The following is a 16,203-nucleotide window of genomic DNA, read 5'->3' as shown; positions in this document are numbered from 1 at the left end:
AGCCCTCATCAGGACGAGAGGCGTATGCCTACATCAGTATATTGACGATCTTCTTCTGCTGTCACAAGACAGAGAGCAGCTGTTACTTCACAGGGCGCAAGTCATTTCGACTCTTCTGGAGTTTGGCTTGTTACTGAACCTAGAAAAAATGAATCTAGAACCAACACAGCGCCTAGTCTACCTAAGGGCCCAGTTCAACACTGTCCAGAACACTATTTCTCTGCCTCTGGAGAATATCCCGGTAGTACGGGACAGAATTCGCCTGACCCTAGCTTCCTCATACCTGAAAGCTTCACAATGCCTCAGAATCATAGGCACAATGGTCTCTATGGCCCCATGGTCAAATGGTCACTTTGGCAGCTGCGCCCCTTCCAGAAAGGGTTTGTCCAGCAGTGGGACCCAGGCAGAAGAGATCAGCACTTTTTTTTTTTATAACCTCAGGCATGAGGATAGCCCTTTTCTGGTGGCTGCAACACGGGAACCTGCTCAGATGCCACTCCATCACCCCCATTTCCTGGGTCATGATTACGACCGATGCCAGCAACACAGGATGGGGGGCCCACTGTAGGTGACAGATCGCCCAGGGAAGATGGGATACCCATCTTCACACTCCAGTGTCAAATATCCTGGAACTATGGGCAGCATTTTGTTCCCTTCGGGCCTTCCGCCATCTGATAAAGGGAGAGTCCATGCTGGTGGGACTCACAGTCTTCCCCTACTTCAGGAAGTGGAGCCGATCATGATGTGGGCCCAGAAGAACCTGGCCAACATCTTGGCAGTCTATGTTCCCAGAGCCCAGAACACCCAGGCAGGTTTACTGTCCTGCATCCAGCTGGACAACAACGAATGGTCCCTCCATGTGGAGACATTCAGGTGGGTGCTGTCCTTGGGAGTCGATCCCAAAGTCGACCTGTTCGCATCCCCCTGCGTCTTCAAACTCGGAAAGTACTACACTTGGGGCCGCTGCGGCCAGGCCCTCAGGGTAGATGCCCTAACGAAGCAGTGGACCTTCAGCAGAGTGTATGCCTTTCCTCCAATTCCAGTCCTCATCATGTTCTTGCAGAGACTCTGTGCAGAAGCCATCGAGATAGTGGCAATAGCACCATACTGGCCGAACAGGTTCCCCTGCTGACACAGCTCAACTTTTGGGACCTGATGCTCCTTTCACTCAGACCAGACCTTCTGTCCCAGGGGCAGTTCTGCATCCGTGCCCAGAACGTCTACAGCTGATGGTCTGGTTCTCGAGAGGGAGAGGCTCGAAACTCTCGGCTGTGCATGAGGGGTCATCTCCACCCTCATGAGTTTGAGAAGAGCCAGCATGAACAAGGTCTATGGAAGAATATGGGCCAAGCTTGTGGAGTTCACATCCTCCACAGAAAGATCATTCAGAGTCTCGGGGGTGCAAGAAATCCTGGAATTTCTACAATCAGGCCTGGATCTGTCTCTGTTAGTCGGCTCCCTTAGAGTCCAAGAGTTGGCCCTATCGGCCTTCTCTGGAGTTTCGTGGGCCAGTCACCCTCTCATCCAGCAGTTCTTCAGGGGGGCAGCAAGACTTAGGCCCCAGGGAAAACAAGGTTTCCCAAATGGGATCTTCCCCTTGTCCTCAACTTGCTCTCGGGGCTCGGAGCCAATGGAGTCAGCCCGACATCAATAAAGGATCTCTCTGTCAAGTCGGCCTTTCTTGCGGCCATCACATCCACCAAAAGAGTTTCGGAGATCGGGGCCTTCGATGCAAAAGAACCGTTTCTAACCTTCTTTCCAGACTGGGTAGTACTCATAACCATACTTGACTCGAATCCCAAAGTCACATCGGTGTTCCACGAAAAGCAAGAGATCGTTCCTCCTATCTTCAAGGCACCAGAAGCCACTGAGGCTCATCCCCTAGATGTGGGTGAAACACTAAAGGAGTACCTTCAAGCTATGGCCTCTTTTAGACGGTCAGATCACCTCTTTATCCTTTTTTCCTGGAAAAATGTGCTACATCTAGAACAATCGCATCTTGGATCGTTCGACCATCCAGCAGGCCTATACAGAGAAGGGCTTGGCTCCTCCGGAGGTGGTGAAAGCACACTCGATTAGAGGCATCTCAGCTTCCTGGTTGGTGGCCCAACATGTGGCTCCAGATGTTATCTGCAGGGCGGCCTCATGGCCTTCTATCAACACTTTCACGGTGCATTATTTTGTAGAACCTGCATCCTTATCTTCTGTGAATTTTGGTTTAAGAATCCTGTCAGTTGACGGGGCAAATGAAAACCTTCCTTTGTTCAGCAATCCTACCTGTGTGGTTTCTTAGCTAGTTATTTCCCACGCGTAGGCTGCCATGGAGTCTGTCAGGAAAACGGAAAATTTCCTATCAGATACTTACCGTAATTTTCCTTTCCTGATGGACTCGATGGCAGACGGAGTTCCCACCCATGGATCAAGAGTTGGCTAGTTATGGAACACAGTCTCTGGCCGTGAGCTCAAATTTATGATAATGGGGTCCTATAGCATTGGAGAGGAGGTGGGGTAAACCCCTACATAGGCTGTCCATCAGGAAAGGAAAATTACGATAAGTATTTGATAGGAAATTTTCAATTTTCTTCATCAATTTGAGCCAATATGTATTCTGCTACATGTTTTTGGTAAAAAAAAATCCCAATAAGCGTTGATTAGTTTGCTCAAAAGTTATAGCGTCTACAAACTATGGGATATTTTTATGGAATTTTTATTTATTTATTTATTTATTTATTTTTACTAGTAATGACGGCGATTAGCCACTTACAGGCGTATGCAAAAGTTTAGGAACCCCTGACAATTTCCATGATTGTCATTTATAAATATTTGGGTGTTTGGATCAGCAATTTCATTTTGATCTATCAAATAACTGAAGGAAACAGTAATATTTCAGTAGTGAAATGAGGTTTATTGGATTAACAGAAAATGCGCACTATGCATCAAAACCATATTAGACAGGTGCATAAATTTGGGCACCCTTGTCATTTTGTTGATTTGAATACCTGTAACTACTTAGCACTGATTAATTAGAACACACAATTGGTTTGGTGAGCTCATTAAGCCTTGAACTTAGACAGGTGCATCCAATCATGAGAAAAGGTATTTAAGGTGGCCAATTGCAAGTTGTTGTTTTCTTTGACTCTCCTCTGAAGAGTGGCAACATGGGGGGCTCAAAACAACTCTCAAATGACCTGAAAACAAAGATTGTTCTAAATTATGGTTTAGGGGAAGGCTACAAAAAGTTATCGCAGAGATATAAGCTGTCAGTGTCCACTGCGAAGAACATAGCGAGGAAATGGAAGACCACAAGCACAGTTCTTGATAAGGCCAGAAGTGGCAGGCCACATAAAATATTGGAGAGGCAAAGGCGGAGGATGATGAGAATGGTCAAAAACAGCCCGCGGACCACCTCCAAAGGCCTACAACATCAACTTGCTGCAGATGGTGTCACTGTGCATCCTTCAACAATTCAGCGCACTTTACACAGGGAGAAGCTGTATGGGAGAGTGATGCGAAAGAGGCCTTTTCTGCACACACGCCACAAACGGAGTCACTTGAGGTATGCAAACGCACATTTGGACAAGCCAACTTCATTTTGGAATAAGGTGCTGTGGACTGATGAAACAAAGATTGAGTTATTTGGTCATAACAAGGGGCGTTATGCATGGCGGCATAGCATTCCAAGAAAAACACTTGCTACCCACAGTAAAATTTGGTGGAGGTTCCATCATGCTTTGAGGCTGTGTGGCCAGTGCCGGTACTAGGAATCTGGTTAAAGTTGAGGGTCGAATGGATTCCACTCAATATCAGCAGAGTCTTGAGAATAATGTTGAGGAATCAGTCACAAAGTTGAAGTTACGCCGGGGGTGGAAATTTCAACAAGACAATGACCCAAAACACTGCTCAAAATCTACTCGGGCATTTATGCTGAGGAACAAGTACAATGTTCTGGAATGGCCATCCCAGTCCCCAGACCTGAATATCATTGAACATCTGTGGGGTGATTTGAAGCGGGCTGTCCATGCTCGGCAACCAACAAACCTAACTGAACTGGAGATGTTTTGTAAGGAGGAATGGTCCAAAATACATTCATCCAGAATCCAGACACTCATTACAAGCTATAGAAAGCGTCTAGAGGCTGTTATTTCTGCTAAAGGAGGCTCTACTAAATATTGATGTGATTTTTCTGTTGGGGTGCCCAAATTTATGCACATGTCTAATTTCGTTTTGATGCATATTGCACATTTTCTGTTAATCCAATAAACCTCATTTCACTACTGAAATATTACTGTGTCCTTCAGTTATTTGATAGATCAAAATTAAATTGCTGATCCAAACACCCAAATATTTATAAACGACAATCATGGAAATTGTCAGGGGTTCCTAAACTTTTGCATACGTCTGTATAGCTTGACTGCGACATATGCCGTCTCTTCAGAAAGCATGCACCAGTGAGGGCACAGGCTGCATCCCTTGTGAATATCTCCTAAACAGTTTAAGCAAGTTTAGGAGATAGTCACTGTACCTACAGCCAAACCTTATTATACTGTAGGCTAAGGCCCCATTCACACTTGTGTGACTTGTCCTGTGACTTGGGAATGCAGTCGCACTATGAGTACCGTTCATATCTGTGTGACTTCAAGTCACAGCGACTTAAAAGTAGTCCCTGCACTACTTTGGTCCAACTTTGATGCGACTTGAGGTCCATAGACCTCAAGATTACACAGGCATTGCTTCAAGTCGCGTCAAAGTCTTGCCAAAGTTGTGCGACTTTCAGTTTAAAAGTGATATTTACTTCCACTTTAACAGACTGTTTCTAATATATCAACAAAGTCATTCAAGTCTAAATACCTATCCAGTGATACCCCAAAAAAGGGCATGTGTATTAACAAGAGTCCAGACAGCTGCACACTGAAGAATCCATCTTTATTCGATCATAAAAGATAAACAGCAAACCACTGTGGGGTATAAGGAAATTTTAAGCGTTTCGTGCTACATCAGCGCTTAATCATGATTAAGCGTTGATGTAGCGTGAAACACGCAAACTTTACTTGGCCCCACAGCCTTTTGCTGCTGTAGGTGTTGCTTTTATGATTGAATAAAGATGGATTCTTCAGTGTGCAGCTTACCTTTGCCGTACCTTCGGGGCTCCTGTGCACATGTGCGGGAGTGACGTCATTGTGGCCACGGCAATTCATACAGGAAGTGAGGGGAAATCTCCCCAGCAGGAATACAGACAATAGTAAAAACTCAGCAAAGGACCTAAGCCTTTTCTACTGCATCGGAGTTGGTGTATTATTATATAATTTATACAGTACATCCAATTGTAGGTACCGCACTCAGATAAAAGCAAAGACTGCCGGGTGCACTGAAGATGAACAGATAGAACTGGTGGAAGAGGCTTGTACTGAAGCGACATAGAAAGATTTATTGTTCAACGTTTCGGCAAGGCATTGCCCACCTTTCCATCTTTCTCAAGCCTTTAAGCCAAGCACTACTTTGTTGAAAGTTTGACTAATAAATCTATGTTGCTTAAAAAAAAAAGACATTAGTGCCTCTTCCATCAGACTATTTTTATGTATACATAGAAAATAAAAGGCCGGTTTTACTAACACAAACAGGGTGATGGCCAAGGACTGAATTCTGGAAAAATCTGGGAAGTCGGAGAGTCCGGTATTTAAAATGACTCTGAAATAAGAAAGAAAAAAGGTTAAATGACATTACAGACAATGGAAAGACCCAACCTCCAGCCTCCCTGAGGTCTGCTATTACTACCTTTCAAACATCTAGGGAGAGGTAGAGAGGAGAAAGAGAGGTGGGTGAGGAAGGTGGATGGGGGAGAGAGATTGGGGTAGATTGGGAGGACACCTTTGCAATCTTAAAATGTATTTGGTCCTACTAAAATAGTTTATTCTAAGTAAATTTAGATTTGAGAAAGAGAGAATAGGGGGCAAAGGAAAGTACCCCCTCACAGTTTCATCACCATTAGACATGTCCAATTAGTTTTGCTCCAAATGTAAATTCTGACAAATGTTTGGTTATTCAGAGATTTGGATGTACTCAAATCTCCGAATGAAATCGTAACAAATTTCGTTGAAATTAGTTTAAATTTGTTTTGTTTATTTGTTCTCTAACGAATTCCAAATTTTCAGAACAATTCAAATTCTGATCAGTTGAAAAATGATCAACCAATTAGAATTCTGTGTGAAGAATAGCTGGTTGTTAAGGAAGCCGGCCGCCGCGTCCTTAACAACCAGTGACTCATCAGCTGCCAGAGCTGAAATGTAAACAAAAGAATGCCGGCAATAGGAAATTCAGGAAAAAAACAGCGTGCAACCCCCCCCCATGCATACCAGGACCTTTGTGAAACCCCACACCAATTTTTTTTTTTTTAAATGGCATGGGATCTCCTCCAGAATCCATACCAGACTCTTATCTGAGCATGCAGCCCGGCAGGCCAGGAAAAGGGGGGGAATGAGTGGGCTCTTCCCCCCAACCCCAAAGCACCTTGTGCCCATGTTGATGGAGACAAGGGCCTTTTCCCCACAATCCTGGGCGGTCTGCAGGCGAGGAACATATCAGAAACTTGAAGACACAACACAAGTTTTTGACAAGTCCTTTATTAAAAAATAAAAAACAATGTCCCCCGATGTAGATCCAAGGTCAATCACAATGCCTGCGTACTGCTGGACCCAGACAAAAAAAAACTGATTGAGGATGGATTTATATTGGGGGACATTGTTTTTTATTTTTTAAATAAAGGACTTGTCAAATAATGCATTATGTCATTATTCACTTTTTACACTTTTTTTGTGAATGGGTAGAGTACCCCATACTGATTCACATAGGGGGGTGGGATCTGGGGGCCCCCTTGATCCTGGGTCTGCTCACCTGCCGTGCCCTTTATAAGTGGTTCCCACCATCCCCGGGCTTAGTTCCTGGGTCTGTACACCTGCTGTGCCCATTATAAGGGGTGACCACCATCCCTGTGCTGAGTTCCTGGGTCTGTACACCTGCTGTGCTCATTATGAAGGGGTTCCCACTGTCCCTGGGCTGAGTTCCTGGGTCTGTACACCTGCTGTGCTCATTATGAAGGAGTTACCACTGTCCCTGGGCAGATTTCTTGGGTCTGTACACCTGTTGTGCCCATTATGAAGTGGTTCCCGCCATCCCTGAGCTGAGTTCCTGGGTCTGTACACTTTCTGTACCTATTATACGGGATTCCCACCATCCTGAGTTCTTGGGTCTGCATGACTTTTGGTAAGCTGAAGCATTACACCCACTGATACTCACAAGTAGTTGAGAAGCGGAAGGTTCTGGAATGCCCGAGCTTCTATACATTTCAGATTCATCAGGCTCCTCATTTCTCTGTAACAAACAATCTTTGTGAGGGTCTGACACTTCAACATTTGTCTTTCCACATTTAGCTGACAGCTTCCTGCACTGCGCCCTTATTAGTTACATTGTTCTCAGCTATCTGTGAGGTGTGCAGAACACCTTCCATCCCACCCTGCTCACCTCCATAGGTACAGTCAGTGAGTGGTGACACCCTAGGATGGGAAGCGTATTACTAGCAGGATTACTAGGTGAAAATAAAGAAAACAAAGGCAGCCATCACATCTACGGAACTGAAAGCCTGAACATTTTACATTTTTGTTCTTGGGTTTAGATACTCTTTAGGAGTAACGCTAAGGCTGCTATTTGCCTAGCAGAGTCTGTTCAGGGCAATGTAGCAGATATGAAAGAACTAGCGATATGGTCAATATAGTCAGTAGCCCCACCTAGCTATAGGATGCAGAGCCTTACAGTATAGCTTCCAACTGTCACTGATTTCGAGGGACTGCCCCTCATTCAGAACAAAGTCCCTCTGTCCCTCTTTCCTCCTCATTAGTCCCTCATTTTTGGTCTGATCTATATAGTTGTATATAAAATGCACTGCTTATCTGTCAAAAAGTGTTTCCCAGTGCTAAACCTTTCATCCAATTTATAAATTGCAGCATTTGTAAATCCCAAAAGCCAATATAAAGGAATAGTAATGGGAAAAAAAGCACTTGTGTGTTTAACCACTCATTTTTTGTATACTATCCACCTTTAAAAGGGGGACGTGGCAGGGGGTGTGTCCTATACCTACATACTTTTGCTAATAGGTGTCCCGCGTTCTCATCTCAGAAAGTTGGGAGGTATGTAATGGTAATACCTCCATCTCTGTTTTTTAAGGCTGACTAGTGGCGGCCGCTCCATTAGGGGCGCAGGGGTGCAGCCCCCCTAATCAATGCGCCCAGCCCCTAATCTAAATGCACGGCACCGGAGGGATGAATTTCAATGGGGTTTTTCTTTTTTTTTTTTTTTTTTTTTTTTTTTTTTAGAAGCACTCGATTACAGCCTGAGGCTCTAATTGGCTTTAAAAAAAAAAAGGGTGGGCTGCACTGCGCCCTAAGCCCACCCAGTTGTGTGACAATAGCAAATTAAAATTCGCTATTGTCTTCCTGCTTCTCCTCCCAAACAATCAGAAAGAGTCAGTTTTGGCCGGGAGCAGGGGGGAGGCGCTGAGGAGGAGATGCAGGGGGAAGCCGCCTAAGCTGCCAGCAACCTGGATGGGGTAAGTGCGGGGCTGATAGGTGGAAGGACGAGCGAAGGGGGGGGGATTTGTTTGCCGATCGACTGAGCGATGGGGGGGGGGGGGGGGGGGGTGGCTGGGTATTGACCGACCGAGCTAAAGAATGGGTGTGGGGGGTGGTTTGTTTGCCAAAAACAACCTGCTGCTGCAGACAAGTGTGTAAATCTGCCAGGCTGACTGTCAGCTATTAGAAGGAAGTGACTGAGTGACTGCACTGCCGTCCAATCGCTTCCACTCACCCCTGATACGTTTTGGGGACAATTGGTCCCCTAAGTGATAAAAATAAAGTTTGGTGAAAAAAAAAAAAGTTAAAAAATAAAGTTACACCCAAATCACTTACTCTCCCCCCTACATACATGCACACGAAAGTAAACACATGTTGGAGCGCCTACATGTGAAAACGTTAATTGCATTACATATGTTACATATCGTCATGCAAGCCGGAGTGAGAGCAATAATTCTAGTCCAAATAATCACCGTTCACTCTAAGCTGATGACCTGTAAGTGCTTTTACAGTGTCACCTATGGAAAATTTGGAGAACCAAAGTTTGTTCCTGTTTTTCAGAGGTATGCAATTTTTAGATCTCATGCACACACGGGGCGCATGCCCAGCTTTCTCTCGGTAGGAGAAAAGCAATGTAAAAAATGTGCCTGGGTGACTGACATCAGGACAGTACAAATACCCCTAAATGATGCCTTTTTGGAAAGTAGACAGTACAAGGTATTTAGTAAGAGGCATGGCGAGATCTTTGAAGTCACCAGTGCAGTACAGCCTCATCATATAACTGGTGTGGTGGTGAGCAGAGACTCTGACTGGTGATAGAATGTAAACATTTTATTTTTTCAATGTTTTTTTTTTTTTTATTATTTCTCTTTTCTTTTGTTTTAAGTTTTTTTTTTAACTCACTGACCAGAGCAATACAGTGTTACCATAGTAATACTGTACTACTCTGGGGAAGTGATCAGGATTTTTTTTTTCACGCATTATGATTCCTGATACCAGTGAATTTTTCTACTGAATGAAACTGATTCATTCAGTGTCTTTTGTTGTGATTAGCTGTGATTGGCCAAAGCTAATCACATGGTACACATGGGGTGTGATTGGCCCTGTCTATACCATGTTATCATTGTGACCAATCACAGCTAGCAACACAGTTGTATACAATGGGTGGCATAAAAGGAAGCCACCCATTCTTTACAATTGTCAGGTGATCTGCTGTGATTGGTTACAGCGATCACATGGTACTGGCAGCGGGCCAGTATAGTGATCAGTCATTGGCTGTGTCCAGTGGAAACAGCTGCTGACAGGCTGCGCAGCCCCGTGGCCGTGCGTGAGGCACATTTTGGGAGGACGTTATATGTTGAAAATTGGCTATAGCTGGCCATATATGGATCAAAATTCGTCTGGTCCAGCAGGGGGGTGTGGACTGCAGGTGACACCCGCCAGAGGGGTGACGCCATCAAGTAAGAAGGGGGGGCACCATGTTTTACCATGGACAAGGGGGGTGACACCAAGTTTTACAGCGGGGAGGGACACCGTGTTTTACAATGGACGAGGGGGGTGACACCATGTTTTACCGCACCAGGTGACACCAGCCCTAGTGACGCCACTGCCCAATTCACCGCAAAGGTGTGGATGAGGGAATCAGGTCAGTAACTGACTCATTTATGGGCTGCCTTATTGCTCATGGTGTCTGCTTTCAGACACTATGTAACGTTTCGGGGGTTTGACGTAATCTTCAGGCCTAAAACTACTTTTCAAACACGTGTGCAAAATAAAAAAACACAAAAATGGCTCTGGCAGTGAAAGGGTAATTTAGTAAACCTTGCCTGCCATGGCCATGGATGTTCCCTGTGAGAGGGTTAATAATGAGGGCGGTGCGATGCGTCTATATATAACGCACTCCATATGTGTTTATACATCGCATTATCACTATCACTATAATCCAGATCGCTATGATGTCAGTGGGCGTAGAGCAGCGCAGATTTTGGCTGACCCTCCTCCGCTCTGTCTGAAAGTGACGATATATTTAGGGCTGAACACACAACATGCGAGATGAAAGCCTGTGCCGTGGTCAGAGACATCTGGGTCTACTTATTCCACATGATACAAATCACCTACGGTCCTGACAGAGGCCGCGATCCCCCGTTATTCATTAATGACTGCATCAGCACATGTGATACTTAAAGGATCAGTCCACCTCAAAAACAAGATTTCACTTATTGGTGGATGCTGGAGAATAAACCCCCTGACAGGTTCTTCTGTCTATCGGGGACTCTATTGGTGACTTCCTGGGTCTGCACACCTTTCATGTTTCTATTCCTGGACACATGGTGGGTTCCACAAATGCAATGGTTCAGCCTATGGAGCTGGCAGTGAGGTGGCGCTGTACAACCCAGTGGATTAAAATAGATTCTCCGTCTATTTTTTTTCCACACATTCCTTCAAGCAGGAGGCTGGAAAGTGTCAGACATTTCTGGTTTTCTATAATCGCCCCACAAGCCTCCAGGTTAGCGCCTGACAAACATAACCCGCCAGCCGCAGGTTTATTTTCATCTTCTCCTCTTACACAAAGTTTTCACAGGCCGGCAGCTTGGAATAACACGGCCGCCAATTACAGAGAGGATGGCGGAGTGAGTGCAGACTCTGCTACCATTCATTGATGGGAGAGTAAAGGGGGCCCCCATAAACTCCACCACCACTCTCTGCTCGAAGCATAAAGGGGACTCCGCCAACTCTGTTACTATTCTCTGCCGGAAGGGAAAAGGGGACCCCCACCAGCTCTGCTACCATTTTCTGCCGGAAAAGTAAAGGGGACCCCCACCAACTCTGCTACCATTCTCTGCCAGAAGGGTAAAGGGGACCCCCACCAACTCTGCTACCATTCTCTGCCCGGAGGGTAAAGGGACCCCCACCAACTCTGCTACCATTCTTTGCCGGAAGGGTAAAGGGGACCCCCACCAACTCTGTCACCATTCTCTGCCCAGAGGGTAAAGGAGACCCCAGCTAACTCTGCTACCATTCTCTGCGGGGTGGGAAAAGGGGACTCCCACTAACCCTGCTAGCATTATCTGTTGGGAGGGTAAAGGGGACCCCCATTAAATCTGCTACCATTCTCTGCCAGGAGCGTAACGGGGACCCCCACTAACTCTGCTACCACTCTCTGCTGGTAGGGTAAAGGGGACCCCCACTGTCACAGAACGTCCCACACTCCGCTTGAGTGCTTCCGTCAGTATACCACTTCCTTGTAGTTTGGATACAGATATCAGATATTCCAAATGCTTCCAAGCACAAAACAAGGTGACACTTGCTTAGATGCTAACATGAACTGTTTTTTTTTTCATCAAAATTACAAGACTTTATATGCCGTTGGAACCTCCTCTAACAATACAACTGTAACCTAATTAACATGAGCTAATTATCTAATTCTTTATACAGCCTAGGTGACTACGTCTCCTAGCTCATTGACTATTCAACACACATTACCATAAACATCAACACAGGGTTAATTAAAACAAACAACAATGAGTTGAATACCCTTAGAACCTGTGGTAAGCCAGACTAAACTCATTTACATTAAACACATTATAGCTGACATCAGACAGGTGAGTGGAGTTGATGACATTAGCATCTTCTCACAGTATGAGTCCCAACAGTATGACTCAGTCACTATTGCTACTATGGCAAATACAGGGTCCCCAGAGTCTGTGTGTCCTGGGGGACAAGGACCCGAAGCCAAAGTAACAACACCTCAAGGGTACCCCAAATGCCAGGGCCCATAATCTGTAGGCAAGAGGCTCACATTCAGTCCCCTCCAAAAGCCTCTATCCCGGGTGAGTCTGTCATATTTCTCCCCCATCAAAAGTTGACTAACTAGGTCCCAGACCTTCACCTGGTCTGGACATGCGTTAGTCAGGCAGAGTGAACTCACAAAGTCTGTCTGCATGATCTCCTTTCTTGGCTGCAAGGAATAGTTGACCTCAGTAGGTGTGAGGGAGAAGCGTCTGTCAGCGCTTCATCTGGGTGGTGTTTACCATTTCATGGCTTGGCCTGTTGCTGAGCAGAGGGGCCCACTGTCCCAGTTCCCTGAAGCTGAGAAGAAACTGTAGGTGCTAGGCAGAGGCCAGCAGTGCTCTGCCCTGTTGCCAGCGATTCAGCTGGGAGTAGCATCTCCACAACATCAGCTTGTCCCTGGAGAGAGGGGCTGACTGCCCCGGCTCCCTGGATCTCCACAGTTGTTGCCGGTGCTGGGCAGAGGTTGGTAGCACTCTGCCCTGTTGCCAGCACTTCTGCTGGGGACTCCGCATCCTCCGCTCTGGCTAACCTTTGGGGCAGGAGGCTGGCTTTCTCCACTCCCAAACTGTGTAGCTGCCATTGGGGAGGTGAGCCGGTTTTTCCTTTTCCATTCCCTCATCTGGCTGCTGGGACGACATGTCTATGGTACTGTCTCCCAGGTGCACAGATATTTGCTGGGGAGGAAAGTCCGCTTCCTCCACCCTGGCCAACTGTTGGGGAGGGACAACACACACCTCCTCTCCCGTCTCCCCCTGTATCTGCTGCTGGGAAGTGATTGCCACCTTCTCACCCTGAGCCTCTGTCCGGTTGCCAGCACTTCTGCTGGGGGTTTGCTAGGTGGTTCCTCCTCTACAGAAACGTCTATTAAATCCCCAGTCTCTGGTATTGCTAAAAGTGTGGGACAGAGGTCTTAGACCCTCTGTTCCGTTACCAGATCTTCAGCTGAAGAAGTTTGTTGTAACTCCATGGATACTGCTGTCAGAAAATCACATGTCCCTGTCAGTGTTGTGGGAGAAAGGCCGACTACCTCTTCTCTCAAGAAGGCCGAAGCCACTGTTGGTGCTGGGCAGAGCACAGTGAACTTTGGCCCTGATAGCAGCTCTTCTGCTGGAGGCTCATCAGGTTGTTCTTCCTCAGCAGAAAAGTCTATCAAATCCCCTGTCTCTGCAACTGATGTCTGGGGATAGAGGTTCACCATCTCCTGTCCATTGAACCCAGAAGATGCTATCAGTGCTGGGCAGAGGTTTGCAGAGCTCTGCCCTGTTGTCAGCACTTCAGGTTTGGGGACGGCAATCTCCAGATTTTCCACTGCCGATTCTCTGGCATGCTGCTGAACGTGTTCTAGCAGTTTCCTGTATGCCCTTTCCAGATGCTGTTCCTTCCTTAGCAAATGGTCCAGATCAGGTTTAAGCTCTGAAACCCCTACAAGACCGAGCATAGCCTCTCTATAATCTTGCAGGTCCTCAAGGGTAGGTTCCCCTTCATCGCCAAACACAAAACGATCTGTAGGGCTCTCCCACAGCAATCCAGGGCCGCCAAAGTCATATCCCTCCGGAGAGCATTCTGTTGTCTTCCCTAAATATCCCTGCTCTGTGTGCCAATGCAGAGTCTGATAACGATTGTCCAGCTCTATCTCCTGCTGGACCAGCCTGTCCAACTCAGTCACCCATTGCTCCTGGGGCTGCTCTCCCAGGAATTCCATCCGCAATGCCCTTTGGTCACTGGCCCATTGCTCTTGGGTCAGAAAGCACTTGCCCTGTTTTATACCAGCAAGCTGGAGGGCTCCAATCCAGAGCTCCACCCGAATCTGCTGCCTGAGCTCCAGATATTCATCCTCAGACACAGTCCTCTTGTATGTTGAAAGGATGATCCGCAGCAGCCCCGGGAACTCTGATGTCAGGTCCATATCTCCGCTGGGGTGACTGAAGTCAGCTATCCTGATCTTGGATCCAGGTGGAGGTTCAGATTTCCCAGACTGCCGGAAGCTTCCCGCTGCTTGCCACCAATGTCACGGAATGTCCCACACTCCGCTTGAGTGCTTCCGTCATTATACCACTTCCTTGTAGTCTGGATACAGATATCAGATATTCCAAATGCTTCCAAGCACAAAACACAGCGACACTTGCTTAGATGCTAACATGAACTGTTTTTTTTTTTAATCAAAATTACAAGACTTTATATGCCGTTGGAACCTCCTCTAACAATACAACTGTAACCTAATTAACATGAGCTAATTATCTAATTCTTTATTCAGCCTAGGTGACTACGTCTCCTAGCTCATTGACTATTCAACACACATTACCATAAACATCAACACAGGGTTAATTAGAACAAACAACAATGAGTTGAATACCCTTAGAACCTGTGGTAAGCCAGACTAAACTCATTTACATTAAACACATTATAGCTGACATCAGACAGGTGAGTGGAGTTGATGACATTAGCATCTTCTCACAGTATGAGTCCCAACAGTATGACTCAGTCACTATTGCTACTATGGCAAATACAGGGTCCCCAGAGTCTGTGTGTCCTGGGGACAAGGACCCAAAGCCAAAGTAACAACACCTCAAGGGTACCCCAAATGCCAGGGTCCATAATCTGTAGGCAAGAGGCTCACATTCAGTCCCCTCCAAAAGCCTCTATCCCGGGTGAGTCTGTCACACCCACTAACTCTGTTAACATACTCTGCCGGGAGGCTAAAGGGGACCCCCACTAACTCTGCTAGTATTCTCTGCCAGGAGGGTAAAGGGGATGCCCACTAACTCTGTTAACATTTTCTGTCGGGAGGGTAAAGGGGACCCCTACTAACTCTGCTACCATTCTCTGTTGGAAGGGTAAAGGGAACCCCTGCTATCTCTGCTACCATCCTCTGCCAGGAGGGTAAAGGGGACCTCCACCAACACTGCTACCATTCTATGCCAGGAAGGTAAAGGGAACCCCCACCAACTCTGCTACCATTCTCTGTTAGGAGTATAAAGAGACCCCAACACTCTTTTTCCCTCTCTGTGGGGAGCTTAAAGTGGGGCCCCACCAACTCTGTACAACTCTCTGTGGGATCATAAAGTGGGCCCCCACCAACTCTACTACTCTCTGCGGGGAGTGTAAAGGGGACCCCTTGCAGACTCTACTACCACACTTTGCTGGGAGCATAAAGGGGACCCCACCAACTCTTATACCACTACTTGCGTAGAGTATTATGGGACCCCGACAATCTGCTACCGCTCCCTGCAGCAAGCCCCAATGGGACCCCCGGTAAATCTTCTACCACTCCCTGGAGGCTACCACTCTCCATGAGAAGCAAAAAGGGGGACACCGCCAGATATATTGCTACACTGTGTGTAGCAATATAAAGGGAGTGTAAAGGGGACCCCCTGCAGACTCCACTACCACTCTCTGCTGGGAGCGTAAAGGGGACCCCACCAACTCTGCTACCACTAACTGTGTGGAGTATTATGGTACCCCAACAATCTGCTACCACTCCCTGCTGTGAGCTCCAAGGGGTCCCCCGCCAACTCTTCTACCACCCCCTACGGGAAAACCACTCTCTATGGGGAGAAAAAAGGGGGACACCGCCAAGTCTTCTACTACTCTCTGCGGGAAGTGTAAAGGGTGACCCCTGCCAACTCTGCTACTTCTCTCTGCAGCATGTGTAAAGGGGGCTCCCACCAACTCTGTAATCACTTTCTGTGGGTAGCCTAAAGGTTACCCATGCAGACTTCACTACCACTCTTTGCTGGGACCATAAAGCGGACCCCCACAGACTCCACTGCCACTCACTGCCAAGCGCAAAGGG

General features: G+C 46.8%; 1 protein-coding gene across 1 annotated transcript in view; it reads right to left on the bottom strand.

Moving 5' to 3' along the window:
- TSHR (thyroid stimulating hormone receptor) overlaps positions 1-16,203 on the bottom strand; it is a 164,348-nt gene that overhangs the window by 64,133 nt on the left and 84,012 nt on the right. Inside the window, exons 5-6 of the mRNA XM_073610320.1 lie at positions 7,291-7,365; positions 5,611-5,685 (exon numbers count right to left, since the gene is read on the bottom strand). Of these exons, the coding sequence (XP_073466421.1) occupies positions 5,611-5,685; positions 7,291-7,365 (150 nt within the window). The remainder of the gene's footprint in view (positions 1-5,610; positions 5,686-7,290; positions 7,366-16,203) is intronic.

Source organism: Aquarana catesbeiana, linkage group LG13, assembly GCF_042186555.1.
Source record: "Aquarana catesbeiana isolate 2022-GZ linkage group LG13, ASM4218655v1, whole genome shotgun sequence".
Taxonomy (NCBI): domain Eukaryota; kingdom Metazoa; phylum Chordata; class Amphibia; order Anura; family Ranidae; genus Aquarana; species Aquarana catesbeiana.
The sequence above is the reverse complement of the archived record's forward strand: the minus strand, read 5'-3'. Positions and strand labels throughout refer to the sequence as shown.